Here is a 16430-nt window from a genome sequence, read left to right as displayed (position 1 = left end):
TGGGCGGTTGACAAGAGCATAGAGCAGACATAAGAATACCTAGATGGATGAGTGGAATGACTAGATATGATAGGATAAAGAACGAATATATGAGAGTGAGTGTAGGTATAGCATCAATTGTGGATAAGATGATAGAAAATAGACTTAGATGGTTTGGTTAGATGGATTGAACAGAGAAATCGGAAGCTGTGAGAACAGCTATGAAAATAAAAGTTGAAGGAAAAAGAGGTAGAAGAAGACCAAAAAAAGACGAAGGGATGTAATTGAATGCGATATGAGGACGATTGATGTGGTAGATGGTGTCAGGTGGAAGTTTAGGATAAGAGTGGTCGACCCCAAGTAGTTGGGATAAAGGCGAGGAAAAAGAAGAAGACATGAAACTTAGGAATAAATGAGGTATATTTATTCCTGAACGTAAATAAAACTTATTCGAGCCATTAAAATTGTATGAAATAAAAACACCTTATAAAATTCCGAATTTAGATTGAGAAAGTTGTTCGATTGCATTTAATAGTTCTATGTATTAAATAACCTGTTATATTTACTTTTTTGCAATTATTTATTTAAAATCTTGTTCCATCTACTATTTTTTGAAATTCAAACTTTTGGTTAAAACCTTTAAAATAAATATTTATAAAAAGGTAGTTTTAAAAGAATACATTGAAGTAAAATATAAATGCAAACTATATTTAATTTCATGTAAATTATGTATAAATTTGTTTTATAAAAAATTAATGCTAATACAATTTTTGTGAAAAAGTTTTTTTTTTTACATTAATATTATTATGCTATGTTCTATTTTTATTTTATTTTTTCTCTATCCATGAATAAAACATGCGGAGTTTTCGTTATCAGATTAGACCTAAAATCGATTAAATCCCTCTTTTATATAAAAAAACATCCCTTGTAATATATAGAAAACTACTTGATGCTGATAATATTGCGTCAATGTTTTTTGATTCTTATATAAGGGATAAACGAAAAATATTAACAATGCTATATTTATTATTTGTATTTTAATGATGTAAAATTTAATTCTTAATTTTTAAACCTTAGGAAAATGTTGGGTCGTAAGCAAAGTATTCGAGTTGATATGATTGCCTCTGATTACGTCCAGGAGGAATCTCTGAATGAAAGTGCAGAGATTGAATGGGTGAACAAGGTAAATCAAGTAAACATTGCCTCGAAAAAGAAATTCATACTTAAATATTTTGTAGCTATGGGTTCGAAGACTGATGCGTTTTTGTGCTCTTCTAAGTTTACTTTGTGTAAGCCTCAATACTCCAAAAACGTTTGAAACGTTTCCATTTCTTAAGTTTGCTACATTTGTATGTGATTCTGCAGTTACTGGATTATATACAGCTGAAATGATTGCTAAGATGCGAATACGAGGAATTTTTAAAGTAATTTTTGTAAAATTATTATTACTTTCTTGTTTATACATCATTGATGTTGTTATATTTATATAAAACAACTAATATTTTATATAGGGAGATTCTCCATACTTAAAAGATCATTGGTGTCAATTTGATGCTACTATGTTATTCTTCTTGTGGGTATCAGTCATTTTACAAGTGTTTGAAATAATAGTGAACTCAGTAGATTATAATTATTTATCTATATTACGTGCACCTAGACCTTTCATCATGATCAGATTTATACGTGTCTTCCTGAAATTTTCAATGCCAAAATCTAGAATAAATCAAATTTTCAAGTAGTTATTTAATTTATAACTTTACCATTAAATGTTTTTAATTACATAAGAGTTAAATAACTATGTAATTTTTTCAGACGATCAAGTCAACAGATTTACAATGTAACATTGTTCTTTCTATTTTTTATGTCGTTGTATGGAGTGCTTGGTGTTCAACTTTTTGGTGAAATGAAACATCATTGTGTTTTAAATACAACTGATCCCAAGTATATCTTTTGTTTTGATTAAATACATATATTTATTAAAACTATAGTTTTCTTGTACTTATCATATTTTTAGGCATGTCACTTTAAATAATTTAGCGATACCAGATACATTTTGTTCTACAGAACCTGGTGCAGGATATCAATGCCCGATAGGTATGAAATGTATGAAGTTAGAACTTTCAAGATATATTACAGGCTTTAGTGGTTTTGATGAATTTGGTATGTTTTTACTATTGTGTTTAAAGAACTTTATTTGATATTTTTTTATTCATTTTCAGCTACAAGTATTTTCACTGTGTATCAAGCAGCATCACAAGAAGGTTGGGTATATATTATGTTTCGAACATTTGATAGTCTTCCTGCTTGGAGAGCCATTTTTTATTTTTCTACATTAATATTTTTCCTTGCATGGTTGGTAAAAAATGTTTTTATTGCTGTAATAACTGAGACATTTAATGAAATGAGAGTACAATTTCAACAACTATGGGGTAGTAGAAGACATGTTGGGAGTAAAACATCCACTGAGGTATATTTTTCTAAGATAAAATAAAATAAAACTGAGTACAACAAAAAATAAAATAAAATGAACTCATACAACAAAAAGTACTTGGAAGAAATCAGTGAATATACAAATTTTGAAAACAATGTTTCTATCATTAGCATAGATACTGCTCCTCTGACTGAAAAAAATACCTACTGTGATGACATCATAATAATCATGTATCATGAATTAATTTTTTTGTTAATTTATATATAAAATATATATATATATGTTTGATCAGAGGCTCAGTATCTGTTAGGCGTTAATGATGAAAACATTGTTTTTCAAAATATGCATATCCGTTAGATTTTTCAAGTGACTTTTATGGTACCCAGTTAGTTTTCTTTTATTTTAATCTAATCAGACACAATTACTCAATTATATTTTGTTGGGGTTTATCATATTTATTTTGTAAGTATAACTTTTTTTAAGTGTTGACTGCATTTTATAGTAATTTATTATTTTCATTTTAAACAATTCATTTTTGAGAGAATTTTATATTATTATTGTATGATCTTTTTAGATTTTTATCAGCGATGAAAATGGTTGGCGATTGGTAACTCCTGAACAAAATAAACATAGAAAATTAGCATCTCCATTAGGACATAAAATTTTGAATTCTGCTTGGTTTCGGCTTCTAGTCATGTGTATTATACTTAGTAATGGTGTAGTTATGGCTACCATGAACTTTAAACATGATGGTCGACCACGTCATGCTTTTTATGAAAAATACTATTATATTGAAGTAAGTTTTAAATTTTATGTTATTAATATTCAATGCCATATTGAAATTAATGTTACACTTATTTAATCACACTGAAAACATTAATCTCCATACAAATTTCTGTTGATTAAATTAAAACTAATAAATTTTGACTTGCATCATTAAGCTATAAATTGATTAAATTAATATTATGCTATATAAATTATTTAATTTTTTAAAATTTATATCAGATTTTGAAATATAAGTTATGAACATACCTATATCTGTGCCTTGGTTATTATTACTCATATATTTTTCATTTTAATTTCAGGTTGTCTATACATTGGTATTTAACTTAGAAACACTTTTTAAAATGGTATTGCTTGGTTTTAATGAATATTTTAAGCATTCTTATCATAAATTTGAATTGATGTTAGCTGTTGGTACTACTCTTCACATAGTGCCTCAATTTTATTTATCTGGGTTAACTTATTTTCAGGTTATCATAATACTATAGTAGTATTATTTATTAAATTGTTTTTATTACTAAATATGATATTTAACTTTCAGGTTTTGAGAATTGTAAGACTTATAAAAGCTTCACCAATGCTTGAAGATTTTGTTTATAAAATATTTGGGCCTGGTAAAAAATTGGGGAGTCTTATTATTTTCACTATGTGCTTGTTAATTATTTCATCTAGTATTTCTATGCAACTATTTTGTTTTTTATGTGACTTTTCAAAATTTGAAACTTTTCCTGAAGTGAGTATATATAACATAAATATTTTTGTATTGATGTTTATGAATTCTGAGAATTTAAAAGTTAATTTGTATTAACAAAATACTTTTGTTTGCTTTTAAAATTCAGAAATATAATGTATTGTATATATTATTTAATATAGTTAATGTTTTAAATTTGATAATTCACAGGCATTCATGTCTATGTTTCAAATTCTCACTCAAGAAGCATGGGTTGATGTTATGGATGAAACCATGTTACGTACTCGTAAAGCCTTAGTTCCGTTAGTTGCGGTGTATTTCATACTTTACCATTTATTTGTAACCCTGGTATGCTATTTTTTTTTATTAATTTTTTTATGTATTTTTAAAAAATATATTAATATTTTAGATTGTTTTAAGTCTTTTTGTTGCTGTTATTTTGGATAATCTAGAGCTTGATGAAGAATTAAAGAAATTGAAACAACTACGTTTTCGTGAACAAAGTGCTGAGATTAAAGAAACACTGCCTTTTCGTTTGAGAATTTTTGAAAAATTTCCAGATCGTCCTAAAATGACAACAATTCATAAACAACCATCAGAATTTAATTTACCTAAAGTAAATTTAAAACATATTTCTAATATATTTTTCAAAGATACTATTTAAACATTTAATTTAGTTTTTTTTTAATGTAAAAATATTTTGTTAAGGTCCGAGAAAGTTTTATGAGACAATTTGTTTTTGACAAAAGTGATGAAGAAGTTGCTCTTGAAAATATGAATTGTACAAATGATACTTTAAATACTTTTCCTATGGCTCGAAAACATCATCCTGTAAGACTTTTAACTAACACACCCAAAGTCCGTACTGTTACACCAGATTATCGTAAGGCTATTATTGCAAATATTATTAAGTAAGTTTTTAAAATAAATTTTTTGTAGAATTGTTTAATATATAAATTTCTACTTATTCGTTTATTTAATTTTGTTTTTTTTTATTGTATAAGTACACTATAATTTACTACATAATTTTATTATCTTACAGTGATTCTAATAATCAACGGTTACTTCTGGGAGATTCAACGTATTTACCTACCAATTCTACTGTTAAAGGTGCAGGTTTACATGCTCAAGGTACTATGAATAATATGCCAAACAACCGGTTAGATCATAAAAAGTGAGGATCAAAATTATTCTTTAAATTAATTGTTATTTTAATATAAAAATAAACTGATCTAAACCTAGATCAATGAGACAAAGTATTCGCCGTGGATCAATGAAGTTAAAACAAACATATGAACATCTCATGGAAAATGGTGATATGGGTGGTATGAATCGGTTAGCCACAGCCACTAGAGCAAGGCCACATGATCTTGATATAAAACTACTGCAAGCCAAACGACAACAAGCAGAAATGAGGAGAAACAAGCGAGAAGAAGATTTACGAGAAAACCATCCTCTGTTCGATACACCACTATTTATAGTACCAAGAGAGTCTAAATTTCGTAAACTTTGTCAATTAATTGTGTACGCCCGTTATGATCTAAAACTGAGAGATCCATTGACTGGCGAAGAACGTCAAATTAAATATAAAGGCTTCCAGTAAGTTTTGTGATTTTTAATAATAAAAAATAAATTAACTATTAAAATTTTTATGTATATATTTAATAAAAAATAACAATATCTACCAAATTGTTTTAATTTTTAGTAATTTTCTTGGACTTGTGACTTACTTAGACTGGTTAATGATATTAGTAACAACATTAAACTGTATTTCAATGATGTTTGAAACACCATTTTATCAAGTTATGGATACACCTGCATTACAAATTGCTGAATATGTATTTGTTTGTTTTATGAGTATTGAAATAGCTTTGAAAATACTAGCTGATGGTGTATTTTTTACTCCAAAAGCTTATATGAAAGATGTAGCGGCTATATTAGATGTATTTGTATATGTGGTCAGTTAATTAATTTTATATTTATATTTATTTGTTTATAAATGTTCATGATTTTTTAATACATGTGTATATAGACTAGTTTAGTATTTCTATGTTGGATGCCAACTAGTGTAGCAACTAACTCACCTGCTCACCTTTTAATGATTTGTCGTTGTGTTAGACCCTTACGTATATTTTCATTAGTTCCTCACATGAGAAAAGTGGTAGATGAGCTATGCCGTGGATTTAAAGAAATTTTATTGGTAACAGATTAAATATTATTATAACTATAATGTATCTATTCATCTAAATTATTTATAACAGGTGTCAGTTCTTTTGATTGTTTTAATGTTTGTATTTGCAAGTTATGGTGTTCAAATATTTGGTGGTCGTTTAGCTCGTTGTAATGATCCTAGTATTAAAAAACGAGAAGAATGTGTTGGAGTATTTATGCGGCAAGTCTTTGTTACTAAAATGAAAATTAAACCAGGGCTAAATGAATCTTATCCAGCTATACTTGTACCTAGGGTTTGGTAAGAATATTTTATTTTCAAATAGTTTTTATATTTTAATTGTTCATTACATGAAAATAAAAACTTCACTCATCATTTGAGAAATTATATACTTACATATGAAGGGCAAATCCGAGACGATTCAATTTTGATAACATAGGGTATGCTATGTTGACATTATTTGAAGTTTTGTCATTCAAAGGGTGGTTGGATGTTCGTGATATACTGATCAGCGCCTTGGGACCAGTAATATATTATTTTTGGAATAATGAAAAATTAGGCTTGAGATTATTTGAATTGTTTAAAATGACAATCAGTGTAGTTCCAATTTATAAGCATGGCTATTAAAATGAAAAATTAAAAAAATTTTATAAGTATTTATTTTGTTTTTCTACATTTAGCTTTTGAAAAGATGATTTTTTTTTTTTTAATATTATTTTGATTAATAGTAATTTTATAAAAACTGTTTACTGTCTGCAAATTTATGTCTTAATTAAGACGTTTAATTCTTATTTAAACATTTTTTTATGCTTCTGTTTTAAATATTTTGTGTGTTAATAAATACTTTTATTTTCATATGATAGCATGGTAAATTATAACTGTTGAATTTTTATTTTAAGAGTATATAAGAACTTAATGTTAGGTTTTCTTTAAATAGTCTGATATTGTGTAGGTTCACGCAATATATATTCACATTTTTATATTCTTGGGATGTATGATTGGACTCACTCTTTTTGTTGGTGTTGTTATTGCAAATTATTCAGAAAACAAAGGAACTGCTTTATTAACTGTAGATCAAAGAAGATGGTAATTTTCTGTTTTTATTAATTTCTACAAAAAGGAATACTATTAGTGTGTTTTCATAGGTGTGATTTGAAAAAAAGACTTAAAATTGCTCAACCTTTACATTTACCTCCAAGGCCAGATCGCAGAAAATTTAGAGCATTTATATATGATATAACTCAAAAAATTCATTTTAAAAGATTCTTTGCTGTAATTGTTCTTATTAATAGCTGTTTATTGTGTGTTTCGGTAAATTATTAAGACACACAAATTTAAAATTAACTATAAGTTATATAAAAAATGTTATATTTAGTGGCGAGCTGGTGATAAACATACAGAATCATTATCTCTAGTAAGTGCTTGTCTTACTTTGATATTTGTTGCTGAAGTAATTATGAAAATGATAGCATTTACTGCTCGAGGATATTGGCAGTCAAGACGCAACCGTTATGATTTATTAGTAACAGTTTTGGGTGTTATCTGGACATGTACCCATTTTGCATTTCGTGTAAGAATAAATCTTGTTATTTCTTTTAGTTTTTTATTCAGTAACGTAGATATGGGTATATTTTTAGAATGAATTGTCATTTTCATTTGGATACATAGTAGTTGTTTTGCGATTCTTTACCATTACTGGAAAACATGCTACTCTTAAAATGTTAATGCTGACTGTTGGCGTGTCAGTTTGTAAGAGTTTTTTTATAATCTTTGGTATGTTTCTGTTAGTATTTTCATATGCTTTAGCTGGTACAATATTATTTGGTACTGTAAAATATGGAGAAGGTATTGGTAGGTAAGTAAAATAAAGAACTAATTAAATAAGTACTTTATTAGCATCACAGTATTTATTTTTTGATAGCTATTGTTATTATGTAATAATAATTAAATTTTTTGTTTTATTAAATAAAAAATACTGGAATTTTATTTTTAATATAATTTACAGAAAACAATATTTTTTATATTTCACAAAAAAAGATCTTTTTTTTTAACACTAACAATGGTTTGTTTGTTTCTTTACTTTTTCATGTTTTTAGGCTAGCAAATTTTGGCACTCCAGTTACTGGAGTTGCTATGTTATTTCGAATTGTTACTGGAGAAGATTGGAATAAAATTATGCACGATTGTATGATATTACCACCACAGTGTACACCTGCAGCTAATTACTGGCAAACAGATTGTGGAAATTATGCAGCTGCATTAATATATTTTTGTTCGTTTTATGTTATGATAACATACATAGTACTTAATCTTTTAGTTGGTAAATAAAATTTTATATAATTAGTGTGTTTACTTTACTATTTTCCATCATTACAAATTGGTTTAAAAATGTTTTAAGCTATAATTATGGAAAACTTTTCACTTTTCTACTCAAATGAAGAAGATGCTTTACTTTCATATGCAGATATAAGAAATTTTCAACATTCGTGGAACATTGTTGATGACACTCAAGCTGGTGTCATTCAAGTGTATAAAGTATAAATAAATTCTTTTAAAAATGATTAACGTAATTAATGATATTTATTTGTGATACAGGTTAAATTTTTGTTACGTCTTTTAAAAGGTAGATTAGAGACTGATCCACAAAAAGGTAAAATGTTATTAAAACATATGTGTTATGAATTAGAAAGACTTCATAATGGTCAAGAAGTTACCTTCCACGATGTTTTAAAGTAAATCATTATTTTTTTATTTATAAATTTTGTAAGACTAAAATAATATATTTAAAATTCTACTTCTTATTTTTTATATACGTTTTAGTATGCTATCTTACCGCACTGTTGATATTACAAAAGCACTTCAACTTGAAGAATTGGTTGCCCGTCAAGATTTTGAGGTAAATATTCAAGAAGAAGTTGCTAAACAGACTATTCGTAATTGGCTTGAAGGATGTTTACGCAAAATGAGAGCTGCAAATGTATGTAAACACTATTTTAACACATTTAATAATAATAATAAGTTAATAAGTTATTAGTAATAAAACTTTTTAGAGGCAACAAGGGAGTCTTTTAGCTGGTTTACGTGCTACTAATGAAATGATGCTTCGAGATTTTGAGGAAAAACAAGCAGCCAATAAAGACAAAGAAGCTGAAGACAAGGATCATAAAGTAAGCTTAATTTAAAATTACAAAAAAAAATTTTATTTTTTCATTTCTATTTGAATACTTTTCTTTAGGCTGATACAAGTCGATCAAAATTCAAATCTACTTCAGGTATGACACGTTCAGATAGTGTAGGAAGTGGTTCTGGACGTCGGTACTTGACACCTACATTATCAGATCCATCTGATAAAGAAAAAAATCGTAAAGCTTCCTATAGAAATTTGAAGCCGTTAAACATGTCAAATTTAAATGTAAATACTTCTTCAGCACGTGATATAAAAGCCAATACATCAAAAGTAGCTTCAGCTGTGAAAGAAATACATGAATGGTGGTTGGAACAATTAGAACATACTTCTGATTTGTCTTCAAGTGAAGATGAAAATTTTTAATATAACTGTTATATAGTATTGTTTTTATTCTATTTTACTTATTGAAAATAAATTGTTTAGTATTAGATTAAGTAATACAAGAATTAGTTATATTTTCTTATATTTTATAGTAAATTTAATTTTAATAGAATATATTGTTCAACGTGAATGTTAGTATATTATTACTAATTTTCATTTATAGTGTTCATTTTGCTGTAATTTTAGTTGAAAAATTATAAATTATATACAAAACCAGATATTGTCTGTTTATAAAAATATTGCATTAAATCAAATTTTTTATATATAAAATATAATTTTATTTTTTTAATTAATTAATTAAGAAATCTACCAAAAGTATATGAATAAAATTGTATAAATTATTATTTAATAATCATATTATATTGGATGATCATTAAGTAAGGCAAACAATTTTTTATTGATCTGAATGCTTATAAAAATTAGCCTGTTTTTTTGCTTTTTTAACACTATAATAGAATAAAAAAGAATAACGCTTTGCTGGGAAAATTACCTAGCAAGCTCTGATTTACAAATTTTGTTTTAAACAAAAATTCTAGGTTAGATGATTCCAGGAATATTATTAGTGACTGCCAGAAAATTTTGCTCACTAAACAAGTGTTTTTAAATTTTGATCGCTTTTGGAAAAAATTATCGCTGTCACTGTGAAAAGGTATTAATTTTACTATACTGAATTTATTTTGTTTTTGTTTTCTGTCGCTACTTTTTCTCAGCTCTTGCAAGACGTGATACATCAAAAGATCACAAATTGTATAAAGTTAGACATTATGCTTAAATATTTAAAATTTTCTTCATTGTAAATGAAATGAACGAGTAAAAATTAAGATTGTACTAAATATAGTTTTATTCAAATATAGACATAGAAGTTTAAAAATACATAATATGTGTATTTATATTATAATATATTTATGTCTCCTATAAGAAATATATGGGCATTATAAAAAACAGCATTTGGGATTAAGAGCAAGTGGTGAGAAAATTCTAAAATTTTCAAGAGATATATTTTGAAATAGCTTAATCCTACAAGGATTATTTTATATATAATGCTATTGCTTTATAATGTAATTCTATAAATATTGGTGATACCAAGAAAGTGGAAACCTTATACCGAATACATTTAACAATTTACTCCTTATGAATTTTACTCAAAATTAGAAGTAGAAAATGAAGTACTGAATAAAAAATACATTTAATTTTTGGTAAAAACTTGTTTGCAATTTTACACAAGTTAAATAAATTTACTAGGCCACAAGTAATAAAAGAATAGCAATATACATAATACTTAGGATAATCACAAAATCTGAAATCGATAATGGACAACTTTTTTAAATAAAAATATTGAAAACAATTAATAGACAACTTTTAATTTGATTAAGTTTTTATTTGATTTAATTGGGTTGGGAAGGGCAAAATAACATTTTTTGTTTTGTATTTTGACTGGGGGGAAATGGCCCTACGGTTCTGGTGCCACTGGTAAGAATATAATTTATACAAAAATTTTTTATTGCGTATTTTAGCATTTTGTGGTATTTTTAGTACATAAAAATTACAACCCTGATTATGAATCACCACTTACCATTATTAATATGTGTTAAAATAAATACAAAATTGATATTTTTAATAAATATTTAAAAAAACAAAAAAATAAGTTAACTAATTAAGACAAAGGTAAAATTTTAAAACAATTTTAAAGTTTAAAATAAAAATAAAATTGGCAGGAACTCAGAATTATAATACTAAAAGAAAATAAATAAGTAAACAATTAATTTTTCAACTAATAATAGAATATAAATTAAAATTTTAAAGATGAAAGATGAGTTAAATATAGGTAACGAAATTAAATATAATTTTTCTTGTAAACTGATTACATTTGTACAAATAATGAATCATAAATATCCAAATATCGCCTTTGTCCATCAATATAAAGCATAGAATCTAAAACAGATATTATTAAATCATTTATGTTATTTTCATATTTTATGTTTTATAATTTATATACCATGATAACTTTGAGGCAAAACAGGATCAACATTATTAGGTGCAACAAAAACATGATAAAATGTATTTGTTGTCAAACTTGTTTTTGTTTCTATTGATTCTACTTTTGCAATTACTTCAATAATCATAACATTTTTATTGGTGTAACAAATCTTAATGTAACAATATAAATGTAAAATTAGATGGTACTGTAGAATTATGTATTATAATAGTCATAGTAAACTTACTTTTCCAACCAATTTTAATCTACTACCAATTGGAACAGAACTGCGAAATGTAATTGAATTAATTGCTCGAGATACAACTCTAGTTTTACAATGAACACTAGCCACTAGAAAAGCAAGTTCTGTTGCAACACGCATTAAAAATCCACCAAATACGGTGTTATGTAAATTTCTATCCTATTAATGATAAAATGCATTAAAATATATTTTTTAATTATTTTGATACCTATTTACTTCAGGATGACAAAGAATATTAGTTTCAATTTTAGTATCATCCATCCATACACTCCCAGGAGGCAAAATTTTGTCACCTAACATTGGTTCTTTTTTGTTTAGAGTTTTTAGAAATACTTCATAGATTGAACAATGTTCTTCAGGAGTAGGAATTTTATTTAATATTGAATCTTGACAAGCCCTTTTTCTTTCTTCATTTCTTTCTATAGTAATAAAATATTAGATAATTAACTTGAAGATTAGAATAATTTCTTAAAATATAACTTACGAGATAAAGTATTCATTATTCTTTTTTCAAATTCACCTTTAGGTTCAAGAGCGTTTACTAAAACAGACGATTGATTTGTAGAATCTCTAGCTACAAATACAAAATTGGCTTTGGTGATACGTTTTAATTTATTATCATGAAGTTGTTCTAACCACAAAGTAACTTCCATAGAAGTTTTTCCAACATGAGATACAAGTCCACTAAATATTAAATCTTTATCAGGCTATAAATTACATTGAATTACTTATTTATTAGTTATAAAATATTATATTTAAAAATTTTACAAATCGTTCAGGGGTTATTAATAAATCATCCACTAATAATGTTACAACAACATAAGGTATGGGTACATCTTTTGGTAATTTTGGGTTATAAATATGTTTCATTACAATCCATACTAAAATAGAAAAATAAAAGTGTATCAATTTTTGACAATCAAAAAATAATAAACATTTTACCAGCAAAAAGATCCATATCTTCTAGAAGTCTTCCCAATCGTAAACCTTTATATGTTGTAGTATATTTATTTTGCAAAACCAAATCATTACTTAATGGAACTTTTGCTCTATCAAAACTATCCTAAAATAGTTTAGAAAACCAATATATTAAAATAATAAAACATAGTTTCATTAATTTATGATCATTTAATTATTTTATTTTATTTCAATCAGTAATTCAATTTTTTATTTAAATATTTTATGGCTTAACTAAATAAATTTTAGGATTTTAAGAAAATACAAAAAAAAAAAAACAAATATCATTTTGCTAATATTTCTAAACCTACATTCATGCAACGAGGTGGTAATTCTTCACGAGTTTTTGGTAAATATTCTGCTAACCAACTTCTATCTTCATGATGATATTTTTCAGTCATACCCATCATTTTATGAAGTTTAACTTTTACTATGATTAAATTAAAATTATTATTATATTGGAGCATAACTAACAAATATTATAATTATTATTACTTTCTTGCATAGTTTGTAAATTTGCAAAATTAACTGATGATTGTGATTTAGTACTGCATCTTGCTATGAGATGTGTATTATTGCCAAGATATTTAATTTGTTTTTTGCTAAAATAAATAAGTTATCATTGTCAAAAGTTCTAAATTATTTTCTGCGAATTAATGAAATGCATTAACAGGCCCAGATTAAAGTTTGTTATCAAATAATTAATAAATGTTCACTTAGCACAAATCATAACAATGTCTTAAATAAACATGTATTATACAATGAAATATATTCCAACATATTTTTGATAACAATAAATTTGTACAATTTTTCTATAAATACATTTTAACATTAAGTTTTATAATTAAACTTTGTTAACTGAAGAACAATTAACTTTTTTTTAATTTTGAATAATTGAAAAATACATTTTTGATGGAAAACTTTTTTTTAGTAATAATTAGAAAAATAAGTAAGGTAGAAAATTCTCGTTTGCACCAGTTTTTTCATTACAAAAATTGGATATTAAAAAAAAAGTAATTTTATTTGTTTTTTGCATTATTTTAAATATATATATATATGTTTGATGAGTGAGTTTTAAATACACCATTGTGTCAAGCACAAAAAAGAAACACATTTTTAAAAAAAAATTCTAAAAATTGTTTGAGTTGTATACTAGATATGTTCTAATAAATTATATTTTAAATAGAAATAAAACTAAGATTAGTTAAGAATATGAAATAATATAATATAGAATATAATGACAGAAAAGTAATTTTTTTACATACAAAATTGCAGACATGGTAACACAATTTTTTAGTACTTTACATTTCATTTTGCTGTATTGTGTTAAATATTTTTGAGTTTTTTTATACTAAAATAAGTAAGAAAACAAATTGATTATAGTACATAGAAATTTCTCAGATTATATATTTATAATGAAAAACATTATATTTACCTGGAATTTTGAAAAGCAGTCCTAATTGTACTAAATTTAAGATACTATCAATTCCAAATTTTTATTAAATTTATAAAATTCAGCTATTATTTCTAATTGATATTTCATTAAAATCATTAAAAACACATAGAAACTAAAAAATAATATTTCGAAAATACAATTAGTGAGTGTTAGTAATTTAATTAAAATTAAAATTATCAATTATTATACTTTAATACACAGAAATTTTTACTTGAATAATTCAAAAATTTGTATACAAGAATACATTACAATTTGTATACAAGAAAAAGCAATCAGCTGATTCTCTTTGGAGTTATTATCAGTCACCGTTCTCAAGTTCATCTTATCATCCTAAGCATCTAATAAATTTTTTCTGGTAATTTTCTGTTTTGATAATTTATATTAGTTACAAGCATTATTATTTGACAATCGTTTATAGTGTTTAATTAATGAATTTTTATTAAAAAACGAGATTTTTTTTTAAAATGGGACATACTTGGTCAGAATATGTTGCTCCTGAAGTCACTCCATTACGAAACAAACCTTCACAATTTGAACCACATTTTGGTTTTTCGGAAGAAAGACGGGAAAAAAGTAATTAGATAATATATTTAGTAAAAATTCTTCGTATTAATTTAACTTTTTTTTTTAGAAATGATTGCTTCATTAGCTGAAATGGAAGCAGCTAAAATGCCTTTAGATGCTCGAGACTTCTGCGCCCATATGCTATTAAATCTAAGAGGATGTATTAGAGAAAATTTTCCATTTAATCATCGCTGTCATCACGAGAGAGAAGAATATTATGAATGTCAATTTCATGAGTAAGAATGAGTAATATTTATAAATTAGTATTGTGATAACATAATGAATTTTTCGTATAATAGACAGTTTGGGTTAGATCAGCTTTTAAATATGTCCCGGGTGTATAATTTGTAAGGACTCTACAATTTTTCCAGCCTTATAGTTGTAGAATAGGATGAAGGAAATGATAAGCTACCTCTAAGTAACATTATGTTTATATTTTAGTTTTAGCAGGTTTTTCAGGATGGTCTAAAACATATTTAATTGTTTATACTAAAATTCATAAGGAAATTTTATTTTCATAACTTGAAATAAAATTACATAAAATAAAGTTCCATAAAAAAATAAAATAGAAAAAAAACTTCAGTAACACTATTTCATTATTATTGATAAACATATAACTTTGTTAAATTTTGAAATATGTACTAGCAGTATAAAAGATAGTCTGTTTTATTAAAAATAATAATTTTTAGGCAAAAGAAAATTTTAGCTCTTCCTTATAAAAATTAAATTTATAATCCAATAATGCTTTAATCTACCAGGAAAACTTTTAGTATTTCAATGAGTTATTTGAATCTTGCTGATAGTAATTAATAAAATATTGTAATAATCTTTTTTAAAAAAATTTTATTTAACATATATATATATAAATAAAATTACTTGAAAATAATATACAATATTTTGTCTATCAATATTTATTAATTTAATAAGTGATCTGTAACTTTCAAATAAATTCTTAGTTTTACTTCCAGGCAATTAACAATCCAGAGCTACTTTCATTATTTTTAGTTTATTATAATAATAATAATTTGTCACGGATTAAACTCGTACTTTATTTTATTGATTATTCATATTTATTTCAGCTATTTGGATCGCATGAAAGACTATGAAAGAGAAAAACGCTTATTACAAAGAAGACATAAACTTAGGCAACAAGGCACACCAAATTCAGAAGAAGGAACTGTTGCAGCTTAAATATAATTGCTATTTTTAAGTGTAGGCAAATCAAATGTAAGTGTTGTTTTTAAATTTTGTTTCTTAGTTTAAAAATAAATTTAAAACTGTAATAAAGTTTATACAATAATAAAATAAAGTAATAATTAAAATTACAAAAATTTGAATTTTTCTTTTTACTATTCTTGTGTTTTACTAATCATGTATAATTTATAATAAATTATAAAAATGTTGATGATTTTGAAACTACATGATTATTGTTTTAAGATAGGGCTGTTAATATAATTTATGAGGCCTGGTGTATACACTCCTGTTTTAAAAATTTTAATATACAATATGTATCTTTAAATATTATCTTTACCTGTATCTCATCTAACCTATGTGTATTTTGTATAGAATATTATATTGAAGACTATTCACTTTT

The 16430-nt window shown here is 25.2% G+C and overlaps 3 protein-coding genes across 3 annotated transcripts; 2 read left to right on the top strand and 1 right to left on the bottom strand.

Moving 5' to 3' along the window:
- Nucleotides 1-881: 881 nt before the first annotated feature.
- LOC126900746 (sodium leak channel NALCN) lies at nt 882-9839 on the top strand. The gene is made up of 28 exons (XM_050676669.1): nt 882-1162; nt 1218-1403; nt 1491-1714; nt 1792-1920; nt 1994-2139; nt 2199-2446; nt 2985-3206; nt 3496-3663; nt 3735-3926; nt 4095-4232; nt 4294-4500; nt 4593-4795; nt 4927-5058; nt 5127-5483; nt 5590-5842; nt 5917-6084; nt 6146-6354; nt 6459-6579; nt 7007-7140; nt 7200-7365; nt 7430-7624; nt 7692-7909; nt 8151-8374; nt 8453-8589; nt 8650-8786; nt 8875-9031; nt 9105-9221; nt 9290-9839. The coding sequence occupies exons 1-28, from the start codon at nt 1061-1063 to the stop codon at nt 9602-9604; spliced, it is 5205 nt and encodes a 1734-aa protein (XP_050532626.1). The 5' UTR covers nt 882-1060; the 3' UTR covers nt 9605-9839.
- A 671-nt stretch (nt 9840-10510) lies between these two features.
- LOC126902886 (acyl-coenzyme A thioesterase 9, mitochondrial-like) lies at nt 10511-14454 on the bottom strand. The gene is made up of 11 exons (XM_050680562.1): nt 14252-14454; nt 14082-14167; nt 13312-13418; nt 13128-13246; nt 12802-12922; nt 12628-12740; nt 12344-12566; nt 12076-12278; nt 11845-12018; nt 11619-11769; nt 10511-11554 (listed from the first exon to the last, which is right to left on the bottom strand). The coding sequence occupies exons 2-11, from the start codon at nt 14126-14128 to the stop codon at nt 11484-11486; spliced, it is 1329 nt and encodes a 442-aa protein (XP_050536519.1). The 5' UTR covers nt 14129-14167; nt 14252-14454; the 3' UTR covers nt 10511-11483.
- Nucleotides 14455-14607: 153 nt separating this feature from the next.
- LOC126902888 (NADH dehydrogenase [ubiquinone] 1 beta subcomplex subunit 7) lies at nt 14608-16173 on the top strand. Its single transcript, XM_050680571.1, has 3 exons — nt 14608-14845; nt 14904-15072; nt 15916-16173. Exons 1-3 carry the CDS (start codon nt 14737-14739, stop codon nt 16025-16027), a joined length of 390 nt encoding a protein of 129 aa, XP_050536528.1. The 5' UTR covers nt 14608-14736; the 3' UTR covers nt 16028-16173.
- The last annotated feature ends 257 nt before the right edge of the window (nt 16174-16430 follow it).

The sequence above is a fragment of the Daktulosphaira vitifoliae genome, unplaced genomic scaffold, assembly GCF_025091365.1.
Source record: "Daktulosphaira vitifoliae isolate Bord-2020 unplaced genomic scaffold, ASM2509136v1 Scaffold_3, whole genome shotgun sequence".
In the NCBI taxonomy this organism is placed as follows: domain Eukaryota; kingdom Metazoa; phylum Arthropoda; class Insecta; order Hemiptera; family Phylloxeridae; genus Daktulosphaira; species Daktulosphaira vitifoliae.
This window is presented reverse-complemented; position numbering and strand designations above follow the sequence as displayed.